The 17,143-nt window shown below is 36.7% G+C and overlaps 1 protein-coding gene across 1 annotated transcript in view; it reads left to right on the top strand.

The window, feature by feature from the left end:
- PIK3C2G (phosphatidylinositol-4-phosphate 3-kinase catalytic subunit type 2 gamma) overlaps positions 1-17,143 on the top strand; it is a 312,676-nt gene that overhangs the window by 164,737 nt on the left and 130,796 nt on the right. The window contains exons 18-20 of the mRNA XM_054696764.1: positions 8,895-9,075; positions 11,459-11,566; positions 17,023-17,115. Coding sequence (XP_054552739.1) covers positions 8,895-9,075; positions 11,459-11,566; positions 17,023-17,115 — 382 coding nt within the window. The remainder of the gene's footprint in view (positions 1-8,894; positions 9,076-11,458; positions 11,567-17,022; positions 17,116-17,143) is intronic.

The raw sequence follows: 17,143 nt of genomic DNA, 5'->3' as shown, positions 1-17,143 counted from the left end.
TTCTCCCTGGCCAGCCAGGAATCGAACCAGCACTGCAGAGGCTGCGGACAGCTTCACAGCACAGCGCTCAACCCACTGCACCACCAGGGAGGCCCAAGTTGGATATCTTGAACACAGTTCAGTGTTCATCAGTGGCCACCCACAAATGAAGCCAAATGGACCCTGTGAACAGTTGCAAGGAGATTAAGACAAAGAAAATTCACAGCCAACTCTCCTAAGAGTCTTGAGCCAACATCCTCCAGTCCTTATGCTGCATTTTGAGACCCTTTCAGTAAGTACAAACAGTGCATTTCCAAAAGTTCTATTTCTGTCTGCACTGACTCAGATTTTTAACAGTCTTACCTAGTTCCTTTACCTAGCTAAGTTTTGTAAATCTCCAATAAAAGTTTCTGTTATTTTTAAAATACCACCTTTGTCCTTTACATCCCTTAATTCAAACCAGGGTATATTCCATAGTTCCTTTGTCACTTTTAAGTATCAAAAACTCCTACCCATTTTGCCCAATTTAAAACTTAATTTTCTTCTCCAATTGAACACATACCTTCTCCTCATCCTCCAGCACCAGCCAAGCTCAAGCTTTGGAAACCTGCACTGGGTAGAGGCGGTTGTCTGCTGTTTCATACCTCTCCTTGTTTCTCTTCTAGTTTTAACTTGTCTTGACTTTGGATTGTGGAGAAAAGAGAAAGAGAAAAGTAACCATGACACTTGATAGGGAAGCGATTTCAATCCCCTGCCCATGACTTTCCAACAGGGTGCTCTGAGGGCTATCAGCTGCTTCTTCATGTTTTTTATGGGTGCATTCCTGGGGCATCCTTGCAGGACCTTTCACCAGATCTAGCTTTGACTCAGTTTCTTACTACACAAGGAATGGATCACAAACACCTTCCTTGGGTTTATCTGAACTTTGAATAACTGATCAAACCATTGGGGTACATTAGGCCGGGCTACTCTTTTTCAAGCCCTCTCTCTAGCTGGCTCTTGCATTTTCTTCCTGCCCACATTAGCCCAAGAAAAGTCAAAAAATGCTCTTTCAAAGAAGAAATCTGTCCTGAGAATGAAAAGACAGTAACCCATATTTGCACATACCCAAATAAATGACTCGTTGAGCTTCCCACTTCACCAGACTGACCAGGGGCGAATGGTAATAGTAATAGCTTAGTCCTCACTAGGCTATTTACTCATAACTCTCAAGCACCTCTTTCCTTCATGCCACCTGCAAATAAATACTGCTTGGTGTACCATGGAGAGTTTAGCCATCTCCTCCAAACCTTGAGGAGCTGTATGATCACTAGTTGGGTGGGCTTTTTGTTTGTTTGCATGGGCTTTTTAGGATGGGAACATGCTTAAAATATATGAGCTCTGTTGTTTCTTTTCTTTATTCTTGTAACCAACTCCAAGGCAATAAGAGAAGTTTCACTTAGCATGCTATTGCTTCCTCATCCAAAGCCACTGGTCTGCTTCCTATACAGTCATTCCAGTCTTCCAGCTATTACCAGTACAGCAGAGTGATTAGTTTCCTAGAACAGCTACATGTACTTCCTCTGTCACTACCCTTAGCCACCGGGCCCTTAGTCTGGTCCTGTGTTATGTAAACCCTAAAAATTTTTGCCATTGCCCTATTGCACTCATTAGTCCATTTTCACTCAGAGAGCATCTCCTGCTATATAGTCAGACACTTAGCTGAACAAAGCAACAGATGGTGCATGAGCCTATGCATACTTTTAAATGAGTCAAAAAGTATGTTAGTAGTAATAAAATAATAATAAAATTTCAGCAGTATAACAGAATACACATGCCCAAATGAGCCAGATCAAATCATCTTTTAAATACCCTTTGGGCATTTTATGATCCATAAAAGAAAGCCATTTTTATTACTTTCAGAGGGTTTTTTAAAATCTGAAATAGCATACTCATATTGATCACTCATCTAATTCATCAGATTTGGCTCCAGATGACTTTTGTTTATTTTCAGTAATTAGGTTTGCCCCAAAATGTCCTCAGGGCTACCATTAGAAATGTTTAAAAAATATGTCCCATATTCTAAAGGCAATACAAACAAACAAATGAAAACAAAGCAAAACAAAAAGGAACAAAAGAGAGTATGATGTTGGCATATTCATCAGTTTTACCATAGCAACAAATAGCTCCAAAGATTCGGTGGCTTATAGCAAAGATTTATTTCTCACTCACGTAGCACACAGACTGCAGATTTTTGTAGTTTTACTTGGCTCCACTGGTTTTTTCACAGCAATGCTCAGCTCTGCTCAACATTGTTCTTTCATTCCAGGATTGAAGGACTAGTCCTCAACTGGAATATGCCTTTCTCCTGGCAAAAACAGAAATGCCAGAGTTCAGACCAAACCGCAATAATACATTTATGGCCTCTGCATGTACAAGAGGATATATTTCACCCAAACATGTCCTACCAGCCACAGCAAGTCACCTGGTCAACCCTGCCCAGGGTGAAGAAGTAGCTTCTACCTATAGGGAGGCAGTGAAAATCACAGGGCAAAGTGTGTGCATGCGTGCGTGCGTGTGTGCATGTGTGTGTATAATCTTCCTCAGAGGAGAAAACAGTCAGTAACAATAATCCAATCTACCTCCTAGTGTGAACACAATGGGTACATCTCAAGAATGAAAATATAACTACTCTTGAGGTAGTAATAAATATTACCTATAAGCATCATAGTGTGGGAATAAAATTAAGTTAGTTACACACCTTCTGGGCCCCTCTTATTTATTTAAGTGTTCTGCCAATGTATACAAGCTCTAGCGTATGGACATTATTTCCTATATGTATTTCCTTTTAATAGTGTTATATTTAAACATTGTTGCAAAGTGGTTTATTGATAAATATGTATGGTGAAATAACTATTGATTAGAAATTTCATTTCTGTGGATTTGACCAACATAATGCTCCTGACATATAAAATTAAACAGAATTCTAGTGATGTAATTCATAAAAAGTAAATCAATAGTCTAAGAATGAACTAGTCATAGGAAGCAGTTATCTTTGTGAGGACTATATAGTGTATCAAGCTCTTAGGTTTTAGAAATATATTAAGTAAAATCTTTTAACCACTGAGAAGGAAAATAGAGTTGTAAATACTAAAGAAATATATATTTTTACTTCTTCATTGCAATATGGAAATTTAAAAGTTAATAATTGGATTTCACCTTTTGTATGTCCCAGAGCCATAAATATACTTGAAGAAATCACAGTCTAATAACCACCTGTGTTCACTAAAATCTTGTCTACTGAGATATACACCTCACCCCACATGAAGTAGCCACCAAACAGGAGGGAATGGGAAGAATAAATCCTGGAGTGATGGGAAATCGCTCATCTTCACTATATGGCTCAGTTTTCTTCTTCCCTTGGATATTGCTTTCCCTCTTCACACAAGGAAATACACAAGTAGGTAAAAACTTAAGGCTGTCCCTTAGATCAGCAATATCGTGCTGCTAATCCAAAATAAAGACCTACCATAAGGGAAGCTTAAAACCAAGGAAACCAGGAGGTTGTGGTTATTCCTCTCTGCCCTGCTGGTAGACTGATGAAACAAGAACAATCCGTGTGTTTCCTGTCGCTCTAGCAAGTCACACACCATGTGACCAGGAGCAGCTATGTGTGTTAAAAAGTGGTGAAAAACTCTAATTTCTGAGGAAAATCTCCATGTTGTGCTAGCTATGGTTTGTGACTGTTCTAAGTCTCTCCAGGTCCACAAGGATCCCCTAGTTTAGGAAAATACCTTCAGGACATCTTATAACAAATGTGCCCAAAATAAGGGGGGGGGGGAATTTTAAGGGGACTATAACCAAGATGAAAATGCATACATTGTGCAAAAATGAAAAATGATGTAAAAAATATATAAAATAAAAAAAATTTGCAACTATAAAAAAAATATGTGCTCAGCACCTGAGTAATGGTTTCTTTCCCTCTTGATTTCTGTATCTCATATTTAACACTGTCAGAAGTTTTAATCAGCTAGATGTTATGCAATTATCCTCACTTTAATGTTTCCACTACGTGTAGTATATAAGATGTGAACAAAATAATATCAAGTTGAGTCATCCCAGGACCTCATAGACATTAGGATAAACAGGTCTCTCTGGTCTTTGGAATTTACCTCACAGTTCAAACAAACATGGCCACCTCGCCTGCCTTTTAAAAGTCTGATCCTTCCACATTGAGCCTTATTTGATACTTCTCCACACTTTTACCTTAACTTTAAACATAAAGAAAACAAAGAAATAATTTTGGCAAAACAATACTGTCTTTCTGTAATGCTTAAGGGAACTAACCAGCTGTTTTCTACAGTATTACAAACAAAGACAGTGGGTAAAAACTACAGCACAAGGGGTTTATACTTCCCAGGGTGAAGGTCATTGCCACAGAAGGAGTAACCCTCCACTCAAAACCGTATGGTCCAACTTTTTCTGCAGTGGTTTAAGATTAAAGGATAGGTTCATTTCTCTCACCAGTTAAGCTGTTCCTAAGGACAGAGGGGGAGACTCATAGACCTCTCCAACACTCCATGATTTCAGTTTTGCAATGTGTAAAAAACAACTCTTTACAAGTTGGGTAAAAAGTCATAGAATTTGAACCAGATCTCACCAAGAGAACATGCCATCTTGGCAGAATGCAAGGTTTGAATAAAACATATTGTACAAGAAAAATTCCAACAGATTACATTGACTTTTCTTTGCTTTTACACTTCTGAAAACATGGCCACATATTGTCTCTGCAAGTCCCTGCTTACTTTTATTTTAAGCAAGCAATCAAATTGAGTTTTTCCTCCTTAATTCAGCTGCTCATGAGAGACCCAAACACATTTCTAAGAATATAGAATTCAGACAGTTTCTGTGACCCCAACCCAAAATATATCTTTAATTATTTTGGGAAAAAACTAATGACTTCACCTATGCAGAATAACTTTCTTTTCAGCATTTATGTAGCAGTTGGTGGTTATAGATTTATAATTATGTCCTAGAACAGGTTAAAAATATTTACAAAAACCTCAATATTCAATGTGAAAAAGCTGCAATATATTAATATGGGATATACGCTCTTCCCATCAACTCCCTATCTCATTGAAGTCCAAGCATACTATGAAGTGGTTTACTACCAAAGTACTCAAAATACTAAGAGATTTGAAGAGAGAAACCTTGATGTGTACAAGAACATGCTTGCATTTGCAATTTTCCAATTCACACTCACACAACACTCATTTTCTTAGAGCCTCCAAATAACGACATAATTTATTTATTAGAGGTCTCACATTTCAAAATCTTATCATAAGGCTGGGTAGAAAAACTGTTCATTGTCTATTTACATTAAAACAACCAGGTATAAATGGATTATATTTTTTCCCAAATATATATCTTTGGCCCCTTGAATTTTTTCTTTTTTTTTTTTTATTTCTTTTTTTTTTTATTAGATAATAAATTTTATTCTTATATTCCCCATACAATTGCAGCCCCCCCATTCTGACCCCAATCCCTCCCCTCCCGCCCCTGCCCCCCTAAAAGTGTCTCTGGTTCATAGTTTTTTGTTGATTTTGATTTTCACTTTCTTATAGTTATTCATTTTCCTGGTCCCTTATTTAAGTTTTCTAGATTCCTGCTATGAGTGAGACCATCCGGTATTTTTCTTTTTCTTTTTGGCTTATTTTGCTGAGCATGATCCCTTCCAGCGCCATCCATGTTGCTGCAAATTGCATGTGTTTATCTTTTTTGAATGCTGAGTAATATTCCATGGTATATATGTACCACATCTTCTTGATCCAGTCATCTATTTTTGGGCATTTGGGTTGTTTCCAAAGCTTAGCTATTGTAAACAGTGCTGCTATAAACATAGGGGTGCAGGTGTTCTTTGGAATGGATGTTTCTGTGTCCTTTGGGTAAATACCTAGGAGTGGAATTGCTGGATCATATGGAAGCTCTATGTTTAGTAGGTCCAGAAATCTCCACACAGCTTTCCACAATGGTTGGACCAGTTTGCACTCCCACCAACAGTGCAGAAGAGTTCCTTTTTCTCCACACCCTCGCCAACATTTGTTGTTGCTAGTTTTTTTAATATGTGCCATTCTCACTGGTGTAAGATGGTATCTCATGGTAGTTTTGATTTGCATTTCCCTGATGGCAAGTGATGTTGAACATTTTTTCATATGCCTGTTGGCCATTTGCATTTCCTCTTCAGAGAAGTTTCTTTTTAGCTCTTCTGCCCATTTTTTGACTGGATTATTTTCTTTGTTGTTGTTGAGTCTCATCAGCTCTTTGCAGATTTTTGTGATCAGTCCTTTATCATTAGTGTTGGGTGAAAAAATGTTCTCCCAGTTGGTGGGGTTTCTCTTTGTTTTTGTTATTGTCTCTTTTGCTGTGCAGAAGCTCTTTAATTTGATGTAGTCCCAGCTGTTTATCTTTGCCTTCACTATCACTGCTTTGGGTGATGTGTCTGTAAAGATGTCTTTGATGTGCAAATCACGTAGTGTTTCGCCTATATTTCCTTCTATATATTTTATGGTTTCAGGTCTTATGTCTAATTCTTTAATCCATTTTGAGTTGATTTTTGTGTATGGTATGAGGTAGTGGTCAAGCTTCATTCTTTTGCATGTAGCGACCCAGTTTCCCAGCACCATTTATTGAACAAACTTTCTTTGCTCCAATGCATAGTCTTTGCTCCTTTGTCAAAGATTAGTTGACCATAAATCTGTGGGTTTATTTCTGGATTTTCTATTCAATTCCATTGGTCTGTATGTCTGTTCTTGTTCCAATACCATGCAGTTTTGATGATTATGGCTTTGTAGTAGAGTTTGAAGTCTGGGAGTGTGATGCCTCCATTCCCTTCTTTTTTTTTCAGGAGAGCTTTGGCTATTCGGGGTTTTTTGTGATTCCATATGAATTTCATCAATAATTGTTCTATTTCTTTGAAGAATGACATTGAAATTTTGATTGGAATAGCATTGAATCTGTATATTGCTTTTGGAAGGATGGCCATTTTAATAATGTTTATTCTTCCAATCCATGAGCAGGGGATATCTCTCCATTTCTTTGTGTCTTCTTCTATTTCTTTTAACAGTGTTTTATAGTTTTCTTTGTATAGGTCCTTTACCTCTTTTGTTAGATTTATTCCCAAATATTTGATTTTTTTTGTTTCAATAACGAAAGGGATGGTTTTTTTGATTTCTTCTTCTTCAGATTTATTGTTTGTGTATAGGAAGGCTACTGACTTTTGCGTGTTGATTTTGTATCCTGCCACTTTACTGAACTGATTGATGAGTTGAATTAGCTTTTCTGTGGAGTTTTTGGGGTTCTCTATGTATAATATCATATCGTCTGCAAATAGTGATAGTTTGACTTCTTCTTTTCCTATTTGGATTCCTTGGATGTCTTTATCTTGTCTTATTGCCCTGGCTAGGACTTCCAGTATTATATTGAAAAGCAGTGGTGAGAGTGGACATCCTTGTCTTGTTCCAGATCTTAATGGAATTCCCTTGAATTTTTTCTTAAATGTTTTCCAGAAGTAAATAAGAACTATTATTCCATTCAAACTTTGTATTTTCTTTGGGAAAGTAAAGGAGGTTCTAGAAGATAAGTTGACTTCATAATAATGACAAGATCAAACGCGCATATTAAAAAAAAAAAGTAGACTATTCATTTTTTAAACTTAAATGTGTAGGCCCAGAGAACATAGAACAAATAAAAATATTTGTTAGAGACTTGGTAACATCATACATTTTGGAAGGGGATGTAAAATGAACAATGCAGAGTAAAACTCATCTAACATTTTTTAGCTGGCATCATTTAATCATTTTTCAGTATTCCATTCTCATAATAATTTTCTTCTAATTTCTTCAATGCTAATAATTTTTCAGAGAAGACTAGAGATTAGTTAAGATGGGAGAATCAATCAGAAAGAGGTAACATTAAAAGGAATTACTCTCTCTTTTATTCTCTTTCAGTGTTTCAGGGCATAATAGAAAGTAAAGTTTTAGCATACTGGAATTAGTTTCAAGGTGATTAAAACTGTCACACAACAGACAGAATCAAATATGTGTCACTGCTCCATTATTTAGTATTCTTATTTTTTGTATGTTTATGCCTCCATATCTGTGACAAGCAGAGTCAGGCAGGGCGGAAGCTGATTTAGAGGGGCAAGAATATAGACATCAATGATTATTTTCTGACTTATTAGTGCACACATTGTACCAACTCCTTTCAAATGCATTATTAACTCATTCTAGGTTCTGTACGGTTCTAGAGAGTTGTGGTTATAACTTTATTTTACAGATAAATAAAATCTTAGCCTGGTTAAATAATTGGTCTAAATTAACTTGTAAGCTGTTGAGCAGGATTTGAACAAAAAATCATGCTTTTGTCTTTCCAATATCTTCCTGCAGGTAAAAACAAGGTTTGGTACCAGAAAAAAGAAAGAGCAATATATAGGCATGGTCAGTTTGGAAATACTATCTTTAAAAAAAAAAGCTGAAAAATGCAGGTTGATGGTTGAGTCACAGTATAGAGCAGTCACTTACAAAATACTAGTTGTAAAGCCTTTTGTCCATATTCTATAAAATCAAAAATATGTTCTTTATAAGATAAGTATTTATTACAGAATTAAGAAGCCTGAAAGTAGAAAAGTGCCTTGTGAACTGAAATGAGAAAAGGCAAGTCTGTTATTGATTCTTCACTCTTGGAATCTCATTAGCTATCAGAATGAACTTGATGGCTTCCAACAAGCAAACAACCCTTTCCCTCCCCCTCCAGTCTAAGCTGTTAAGCTGCCTGAAGCCACCAAATACAGATTAGTCTGAAATGCACTTATTGTTCCTGCTGGAAGTAGTTAAAAAAATCAGCCTCACATACAAGTATTCTTTTTCTCTTTCCTTCAGGCTGCTAAAGGATGCACAGAATGAAACTTATTTTAAAAGCTGGTATCAGAAGCTGTTGGCTGCTGTCCAATTCTGTGCGGGAAAAGCCTTAAGTGATGAGTTTTCCAAGGAGAGGAAACTTATCAAAATTCTAGGGGACATCGGTGAAAAAGTCAAGTCTTCCATTGACCCTCAAAGACAGGTTTGTTGAAAGATCGATCTTCATATAGTGAAGTTGTTTTTCCAAATCTTCAATTAAGTTTGAAATTCCTTCACTAAACAAATTTCTTGACTACATTTAGCTATAAGATATAACTTTAAATTTTATCAAGTATTTATTTTCAATTTACAAACTAATGATTAATGTCTATCATCAGGATGTAGGTTTATATAAGTGTGTACGTGTGTGTGTGTGTGTGTGTCGCCATGTAGCACACAAAGTGTACCTAACAAGAAAAGCTCAACTTAAAGGCCATTTGCCTAAAAGACCAGACAAAATAATCTCCAAAAATTTCGATAAAACTCTGGCTCAGGGGAGAAGTCTGAGGGGCATTTTAGGGGTACCTTTGTTCAAAGTACAGCATCTAGGTCTAGATTTTTCTAACACTGCACTCACCAAATCTACATATTTTTGCCAAACAAATAAAATAAATGAAATGAAACAAATCAATAGTGGAATGAAGAGTAACATTTTTACTAAGCTTTGGATGACAGTCAAAATATTGTGCCTCTTTCATCACTGATTATAGTAATGGACCTGGCAATTCTTTTTCTTGATCTAATGGAAGAATATTTGCTCTATTTAAATGTCTGCATTATTAGTTCCTTTTTCATTGATATAGACCATTAAGTAAATTCTCTGCGATTCAACATTCCAGATGCAGTAAAGTAGTGGACATATATTCATTGTATTTAAGAACATCTGAATAACAACTGAGTATGTCCTACAGACTCACAGTTAAGGATAAAAAGAGGTTTAAAACATAAATGTAGTCCTCAAGGGGGTTCATACATTTCCTCCACCCACTGTCTAAAATCAATGAAAGTTTTCAACAAAATGATAGGAAAATAGTAACAAGTAATGTCCCTGAAATCTTTCCCAGGCCAAGATTTTTCTTCCCAGAAGTCATTTTGTTTAGTGAAATGCCAGAAATGACTCTACTTCACCTACCTAGGAAAAATGGAAAATGAAGCGCTTAAGCATAGTATTTATTTTTAAATAGGGACATATATAGACTTTTGATACAAGGAAGAGGCTTAAGGCATGTAACTTGATGAGCAATATAATAACTTTATTATTGCTATATTACTACAAATTATTATTTTCTAGTGCTATACAAAAAATTGTCTAGTGTTGGACAATTTATTGTACACTAGAAAATTTATAAAAAGGGTTTATAGGTTTGGTTTTTATCCATGTTTCAAAACCCCTCACATATTTAATAAGTTTATTACTGGTTGTCTTTTTACCATTTGCACCAAGTTGCAAAGTAGTATTGGCATTACTCTCTCCAATAGCTAGTAAGTTGACTGACTGCTTTTGTGATAACACTTCTTCAAATGAAAATAGAAAGAGAAAAAGAAAGAGAGGGAGAAACATTTATAATTTCTCATAATTTGTTACTGGTAGATATATTTTTCTATTTTTTTTCTTTTTAAAAAAAAGCACTAATTAAGTCTACCTCTGTGCAAAGAGAGATGAGATTCTCAGGCAAATCTAGGACAGACAGAAGGAGGACAGACAGAAACAATGCCTCAGAGGAATTGTGTCTCAATTCCACCTTGCTCTGAATTCTGGGAGAAGAAGATCCTATTATTTGTCAATGAGCCAGAAGTAAGAGCTGATAAACTAGTGACAATTAAGTAAACATTATTAATCTGATGTCCTTATTTTAAGAATTGGGTTTAAAGAATTTTCAAATGCAGGCTAAAGGAGTTTTTAATGAATTATTACTGCTTTTCCTTTCCTTTTGTCAGAGAAGGTGGTGTTAGGGTGTCAGACCTCTCATACACACAAAGCACTATGGAAAGGAGTGAATCAAGTATCAGCAATATACTCATGGGTGCTGAGTAATTTATTTGTTCTTAGAAATTATTGTTTCTGATTGTGTTATCAGCAATTACCATTTTTTGTCACTGTTGCTCCTTATATGAATATTTTTCTAAAATGTACAATTCCTACTAAGCATACATCTTGAGGGTTACAAACTAAAGATTTCAGGGAATTGTCAGAAATGGAGCACATTGATGATTATTTAAAGCAGGAATTACAAATTGGTGGGCCACAGGTCAAGTCGAACACATGGTGTTTTGTTTGAAGAGTACAGTGCTTTGTTCTGGTTTAGTTTTTAATTGAATTTAAAATCCCTGAGAAAGGGCATGCACTCTTTAGTTCCCTATTTTCCCCAACACTCCCTTTTGTCTTTAGCCTACTACCTCCTCATATGTCATTACATCACCTAGCTGACCCCAAAGCATCCAAGTTTGCAACCCTTGCGTTAAAGGTTATTTAATCAATAAAAGAAAATTATAACTTGAAGGAAAAGTCAAGTTTCTTAAATGCTTTTTCTAATGATTTTTCACAGGAGGTACTGAAGAAAGAGACTGGTAGATTAGAAGAATTTTTTCAGTATATTAATACCTGCCACCTTCCTCTGAACCCTGCCCTATGCATAAAAGGGATTGATCGTGATGTAAGTTATTCAGTAGATGAATTAAATGTTTTTGTTTTGTATTGCTTAGTTCACTGTATATTTTTGAAATGGCAAAAGCAATTTATAAATTTATATTGCAATTATTTCTTTTAAAAAGTGACTTAATTTCATTGAAACTGTGTTCCTTTTGATGCACTGTGGCCAGTTCGGATCACATTGACATCACATTTGTTGGTTAAGAAACAAGCTATCCATGAGTTCAGTGGGGGAAAAAAAAAAGATTCTTCTCACTGAATTGATTTCTCAATTTATTCAAAACTGGTTGATTTGCTGACCCCATGCAGACTGGTTTTAATTTCATGCTTATTTATATTATGTGCATACCATGCTTAGTACAGTGGTGTATCATTAGCTATGACACCTCAAATTTGATTCAAGTTAAAATTTATTGATGCTCATGTGTCAGTGTGCTATCTAATATATTTTGTGATATTTTACCTGGAAAGCCCTTCCTGGCGTTGTGATGTTCACAGACTCTTTCTCTTCCTACACATCTGTCAGAACAACTTTCTCTTAGAATCATTATTTCTTCTCTGTTCACCATGAGTTTTATTATCTTCTTCCACAAAGGTCCAAGAATAGAAGACACTAATAGAGAAAGGGATTGACAAGTGAAATTTAGAAGTAAAGAGGTTAGTCATGCATCCATAATAAATATTGTATAACTAAAGTCATAAGACATCAAGAAATCAAATCCACTAATCAGCAAAAAAAAAATTAGACAATTTTAGTGCAAATATAAAATTTGTACTAAAACTTTGATACCATCACTTTTGCAACTTTGCTGCTATAAAGACATTCTATAAATTTTCCATACAAATTGTTTAAAGAACAGAATGATTTTTTTTCTTTTAAAATTATATCTGAGTTTTGACTGTGTGGGTCTTAGGGATATGGTACAACTTGGCTTTAATGGGTGGTGTTGTGGATGCCCAAGAGAGCTGACTGAGCCAGGAGTTAACCACCTAGGAGTCACTAAACCTAGCAGTGTGACTGAAACCACACTGCTTTCCACACTGAAGCCTGTGGTGCTCTCCCTGAGGCTGAAAAGTACTCCAAGGAGAGCCACCTCTTTGCCCCATTTGTTCTAACAGCTATGACCAAGGGGCTGGACACTGATGGCACCTATGGGTATGGCAATGAACAAGGCAGATATGACCAGGTAACAACTGAAGATTGGATGAATGTGGCGAAGTTCCAATCAAAGCCTATATGTGGTTGGCCATCAGAAGATCCTTACCGAAATAACTATGAGTGCAATGAGTATGATAAGATCTTCAGGCAGACTTCTCAGCCAATGACTTGTCTGAGAATCCACTGAGGGGAGAAAACTTATAAACGGACCCAGTATGGGAAGTCCTGTTATCACTATTCTCATCTAATTCAATACCAGATATATTATAGTTCATAGAAACCCTATAAATAAATGTGATGGGTGTGTAAAAGCCTTCATTCAGAGTTGCCTACTCCTGACCATCAGAACCATACTGAGGAGAAGGCTTATGCAGGTAATGAGTATATTAGGTCTTCCTTTAGTGTCAAATCCTTGTCCAAAATCAAGTAGTTCAAACAGGAGATAAACTTTGCAGTTCATATGAGTGTGGGAATGCTCTCTATCCTAACAGAAATCCATTTGAAAGGCCACACTGAGAAGACTTATGAATATAATGAGCATAGTAATACCCTCAGTAAGAGCAAAGTCTCATTTGACATTTGACTTCTCTGACTCCAGACTTGGGAAAAAGCACATAGGCAGTGTGGAAAAACCTTCAATTAGAGCTCTCAACTTATTGGCTATGAGCAAATTTATACTAAAGAAAAATCTTTTGAATTAAGTGAGGCAAGGCATTCAAACTGTGTAAGTGTCCTATTTTATGTCACAGACTTCACACAGACAAAAAGCTGTTTAATGTGGAAATATATAATCAAGACACACTTCATTATATATCAGATATTCACAGTAGTGAGAAAGCCTATGAATGTAACAAGCATGGGAGGGCCCTCGGTTATAGTGCCAGACTTATGGTACATCAAAGAGCCCATTCTGGGGAGAAATATTATAACTGCAATAATTGTAGGGAAGCCATTAGTGGCAGTTATCAGCTTATCGGGCTTCAGAGTAGTCACACAAATGTAGTTAAGTATGAACTACATGGAGAAGCCCTCAGCCCTGGTTCAATACATTTCTTAAAGCATTGCATTTTTTTTTTTTTTAAGATTTATTTATTTATTTATACAAGCAGTGGGTACAGTCAAAAGCCTGGGAGGGTGAGAGAATTCACCAGAGCCAGAGTGGGGAACAGAACAGGCAGACCGACGAAATACACTGCTGAGGGGAGCAGCAGGCGGCAGGAGAGGTCTGCACACCATGTGGGACCCTCTCCGGCAGCCGGGGATCGAACCGGCGCTGCAGAGGCTGCGGGCAGTTTCACAGCCCAGCGCTCAACCGCTGCACCACTAGGGGAGGCCCTTAAAGCATGGCATTTTAAGGCAGTTGGTGGGTTTTAGGTTTGAGTTAAGCACTCTTCATGAGAAGAGTTCTCACACTTGTCTCTTTTCGGACTCAATAATTATAATACGGACTTCCCTTTTTGTCACTAAGGAGTGGACCAGATTGGAGAATGGGAGTAACTTAATACAATCCTTCTCCACTATGGGGAAAGTAAGGACCAGATTTCTTTTTTACTTTTCCTTTAAAAAAATATTTAAAATCTGTTGCATTAGTGTGTACTTCTCAAGAACTGATGTCATATCTTCCTTTCTCTATTCCTGCTCTCCTGTCTCACCATTCACATAGAATCATCCTCTAAGATTCTGATTCATTCTTTCCAGTTCCTTGCTATGACCCTCCCATTCCACTTTTAGCTTCTATTCTAACCTTTGCTTGCCTTTCCCCACATATAGAAGACAAAAACTTGGGCCTCCCCGGTGGCGCAGAGGGTTGAGCACAGTGCTGTGAAGCTCTGCAGTGCGGGTTCGATCCCGGGTGGCGAGAATCACACATGGCACAGCAGACCTCTCATGTCTCGCCTGTCTCGCCTGCCTCGCCTGCTGCTCCCCTCAGCAGTGTATTTCGGTCATCTACCTGCTCTGCTCCCTGCTCTGACTCTGGTTAATCCTCTCACCCTCCCGTGCCTCTGGCCTGTACCCAAGCTCTTGTACAAAAATAAATACATCTTAAAAAAAAAAAAAAAAAGAAGACAGGGCCCCCGCTGGTGGCGCAGCGGTTGAGCACTGGGCTGCGAAGCTGCCTGAAGCCTCTGCAGCGCCGGTTCGATCCCTCCTCGCCAGCAAGGATCCCACATGGCGCGACAGACCACTCCTGCTGCGCCCGCTGCTCCCCTCAGCAGTTACTGCTCCCCTCAATGTCACTCTGCCTTTTCTGTTCCCTGCTCTGGCTCTGGTGAATTCTCTCACCCTCCCGCATTTCTGACTGTACCCAGTGCTTGTATAAATAAGTAAATAAATCTTAAGAAAAAAAAAAAGACAAAAACTTTTCTTCTACATGCTTGCTAATGGTAAGTTTCTTATATGCTAAATCCAGCTCATCTCTGAGACTTTTCTTCTTCAAATGCTTCTTCACTCAACTGTGATAAACTGCCTTGTAAATGATTCTCAACTCAATGCTTATGTATATGCAGTCATACTAACACTTTGTTGGCTCTTCGAGAATGGATATGGTATCTCTTTCTGTTAGCATATGGATAATGGTTTGTGTAGACTAGTAGAATATATAATAGTTTGAGCTGACTCTCAAAAATATATTACTTGTAAAAAATAAAATATGAAGCAATGAAGGCAAAATATCTCTGATATGGTTAAGAAGAGGCTAAGCCTTGCCTTCAGCTTCCATTTGCCCTTAGTTTCTTTCCTTGACGTGGACTGTCTCAAGATGCCCAGAATTAAATGAGCAGAGTTTGAAAAACACTGATATAGACTCATTTCTGATTTACTACAGGACTTCCTAATTCAATACCAAGACAGAAAAGCTTAAGTTTCCTGACTGCTACTTGAACAAGAATGTGTAACTTAATTAACAACCTTACCCATTTCCTGTTGAACTCAAATTGATTCAGTAAACTCGGGTTTCTTTTTTGCTTAGGGATTAGATTAGAATTATATTGATAGGATAAATTAAGAAAAAGATCCTTTCTTCTCAGCTTCTATCTATTTCAGACTTCTCAGAAATAAAGATATTGAAATTGATCTTTCAATATATATTGATGTCATATTTTACTAAGTTGACAAATTGAAAGTATCATCTTTTTTTTTTCCTTTTTTAGTATTGATTTATATTTTCACTGTCTACATGAACTCTTTACTAGCCTAAAGACATGCAACCATTTAACACTCAAACAATTATAAGGACATAAAAGGGAAATCAAAACAAGGAAAAACCTAATAGAAAGTAGTCAATATTGTAAAGATGAAAATGCAAAATGTAATTGAAAGAAATTATCAGAAAATAAATGTTGTACTGTATTTGTAAACATAAGCAAATACTCATTAACAAAAAGAAGAAAAGAACACACTAACTTTCCAAAGTACTTGATTAGTTTACATACTGTAAAAGACATTTTATACTCATTAAATTAATATAGTCATACATTCATTAGCTCATATATCGATTACAAAAATGTGTAGGGGTTATTATCTCATGGCAGAGCATAAGATAATAAGAGACATGTTAAGGTAAGATAATGAGACATGTTAAGGAATTTGCCCATGCTTCCTTAAAGTATGCTAGTCAGCAGAAATAATGAAAAGAATACAATTCTTTCAATAACAATTTTATTTTTATATTTTTTATACTTGATCTTAGCCAAAATGCTGAGAAGCAAATTTTATATTTTTTAAAGATTTTATTTACTTTTGCATAAAACTGGCAGGACAGAGGTGCAGTGGGTGAGAGGATTTACCAAAGACAGAGTGGGGAACTACTGAAATACACTGCTAAGGGGAGCAGGAGGCAAGACAGGAGAGGTCTGTTGTGCCATGTGGGTCCAGCTCCCTGGCCAGGGATCCACTCAGGTCATCAAAGTGGGCCTTCATGGTGGTAGCACTGAAACCTAACCCCTTGGCCACCAGGGAGGCCCAATAATTTTATTTTTACATACTAATCAAGTAGAATAAACACAATACCTACATATTGCTTAGTTTATTTAAACTTTGAATGTCACAATATACTGTTCAGTAAGGGGGAAAAAAGTAAAGATTCACAACCTGCCAGAAAGCTAGGTTTGCAGTTTCTAAATTAAAGGCTTTGGTTGAGAGATTGAAGTTTTTCTTAGAAAATATGTTTCTTTGTTCCAAAGTGTAAAATGTATTCATATGTGTTACATTTCTCATATAACATCCTGCAAGGGACCATGATTTCAGGGAAATTGTTCAGTTTGTTTTTTTCTGCTCACTGTTTTCCTCTTCTCTTCCTATAGGCATGTTCATATTTTACATCCAATGCTCTGCCATTGAAGATAACTTTCATCAATGCTAATCCAATGGGCAAAAACATCAGTGTTATTTTTAAGGTATAGTAACACTCCTAAAACATCAGAG

The sequence above is a fragment of the Talpa occidentalis genome, unplaced genomic scaffold, assembly GCF_014898055.3.
Source record: "Talpa occidentalis isolate TD23 unplaced genomic scaffold, MPIMG_talOcc4v2.1 talOcc4.16, whole genome shotgun sequence".
NCBI lineage: Eukaryota > Metazoa > Chordata > Mammalia > Eulipotyphla > Talpidae > Talpa > Talpa occidentalis.
Note: the sequence above shows the minus strand (reverse complement) of the source record. Positions and strands in the feature narration are given on the sequence as shown.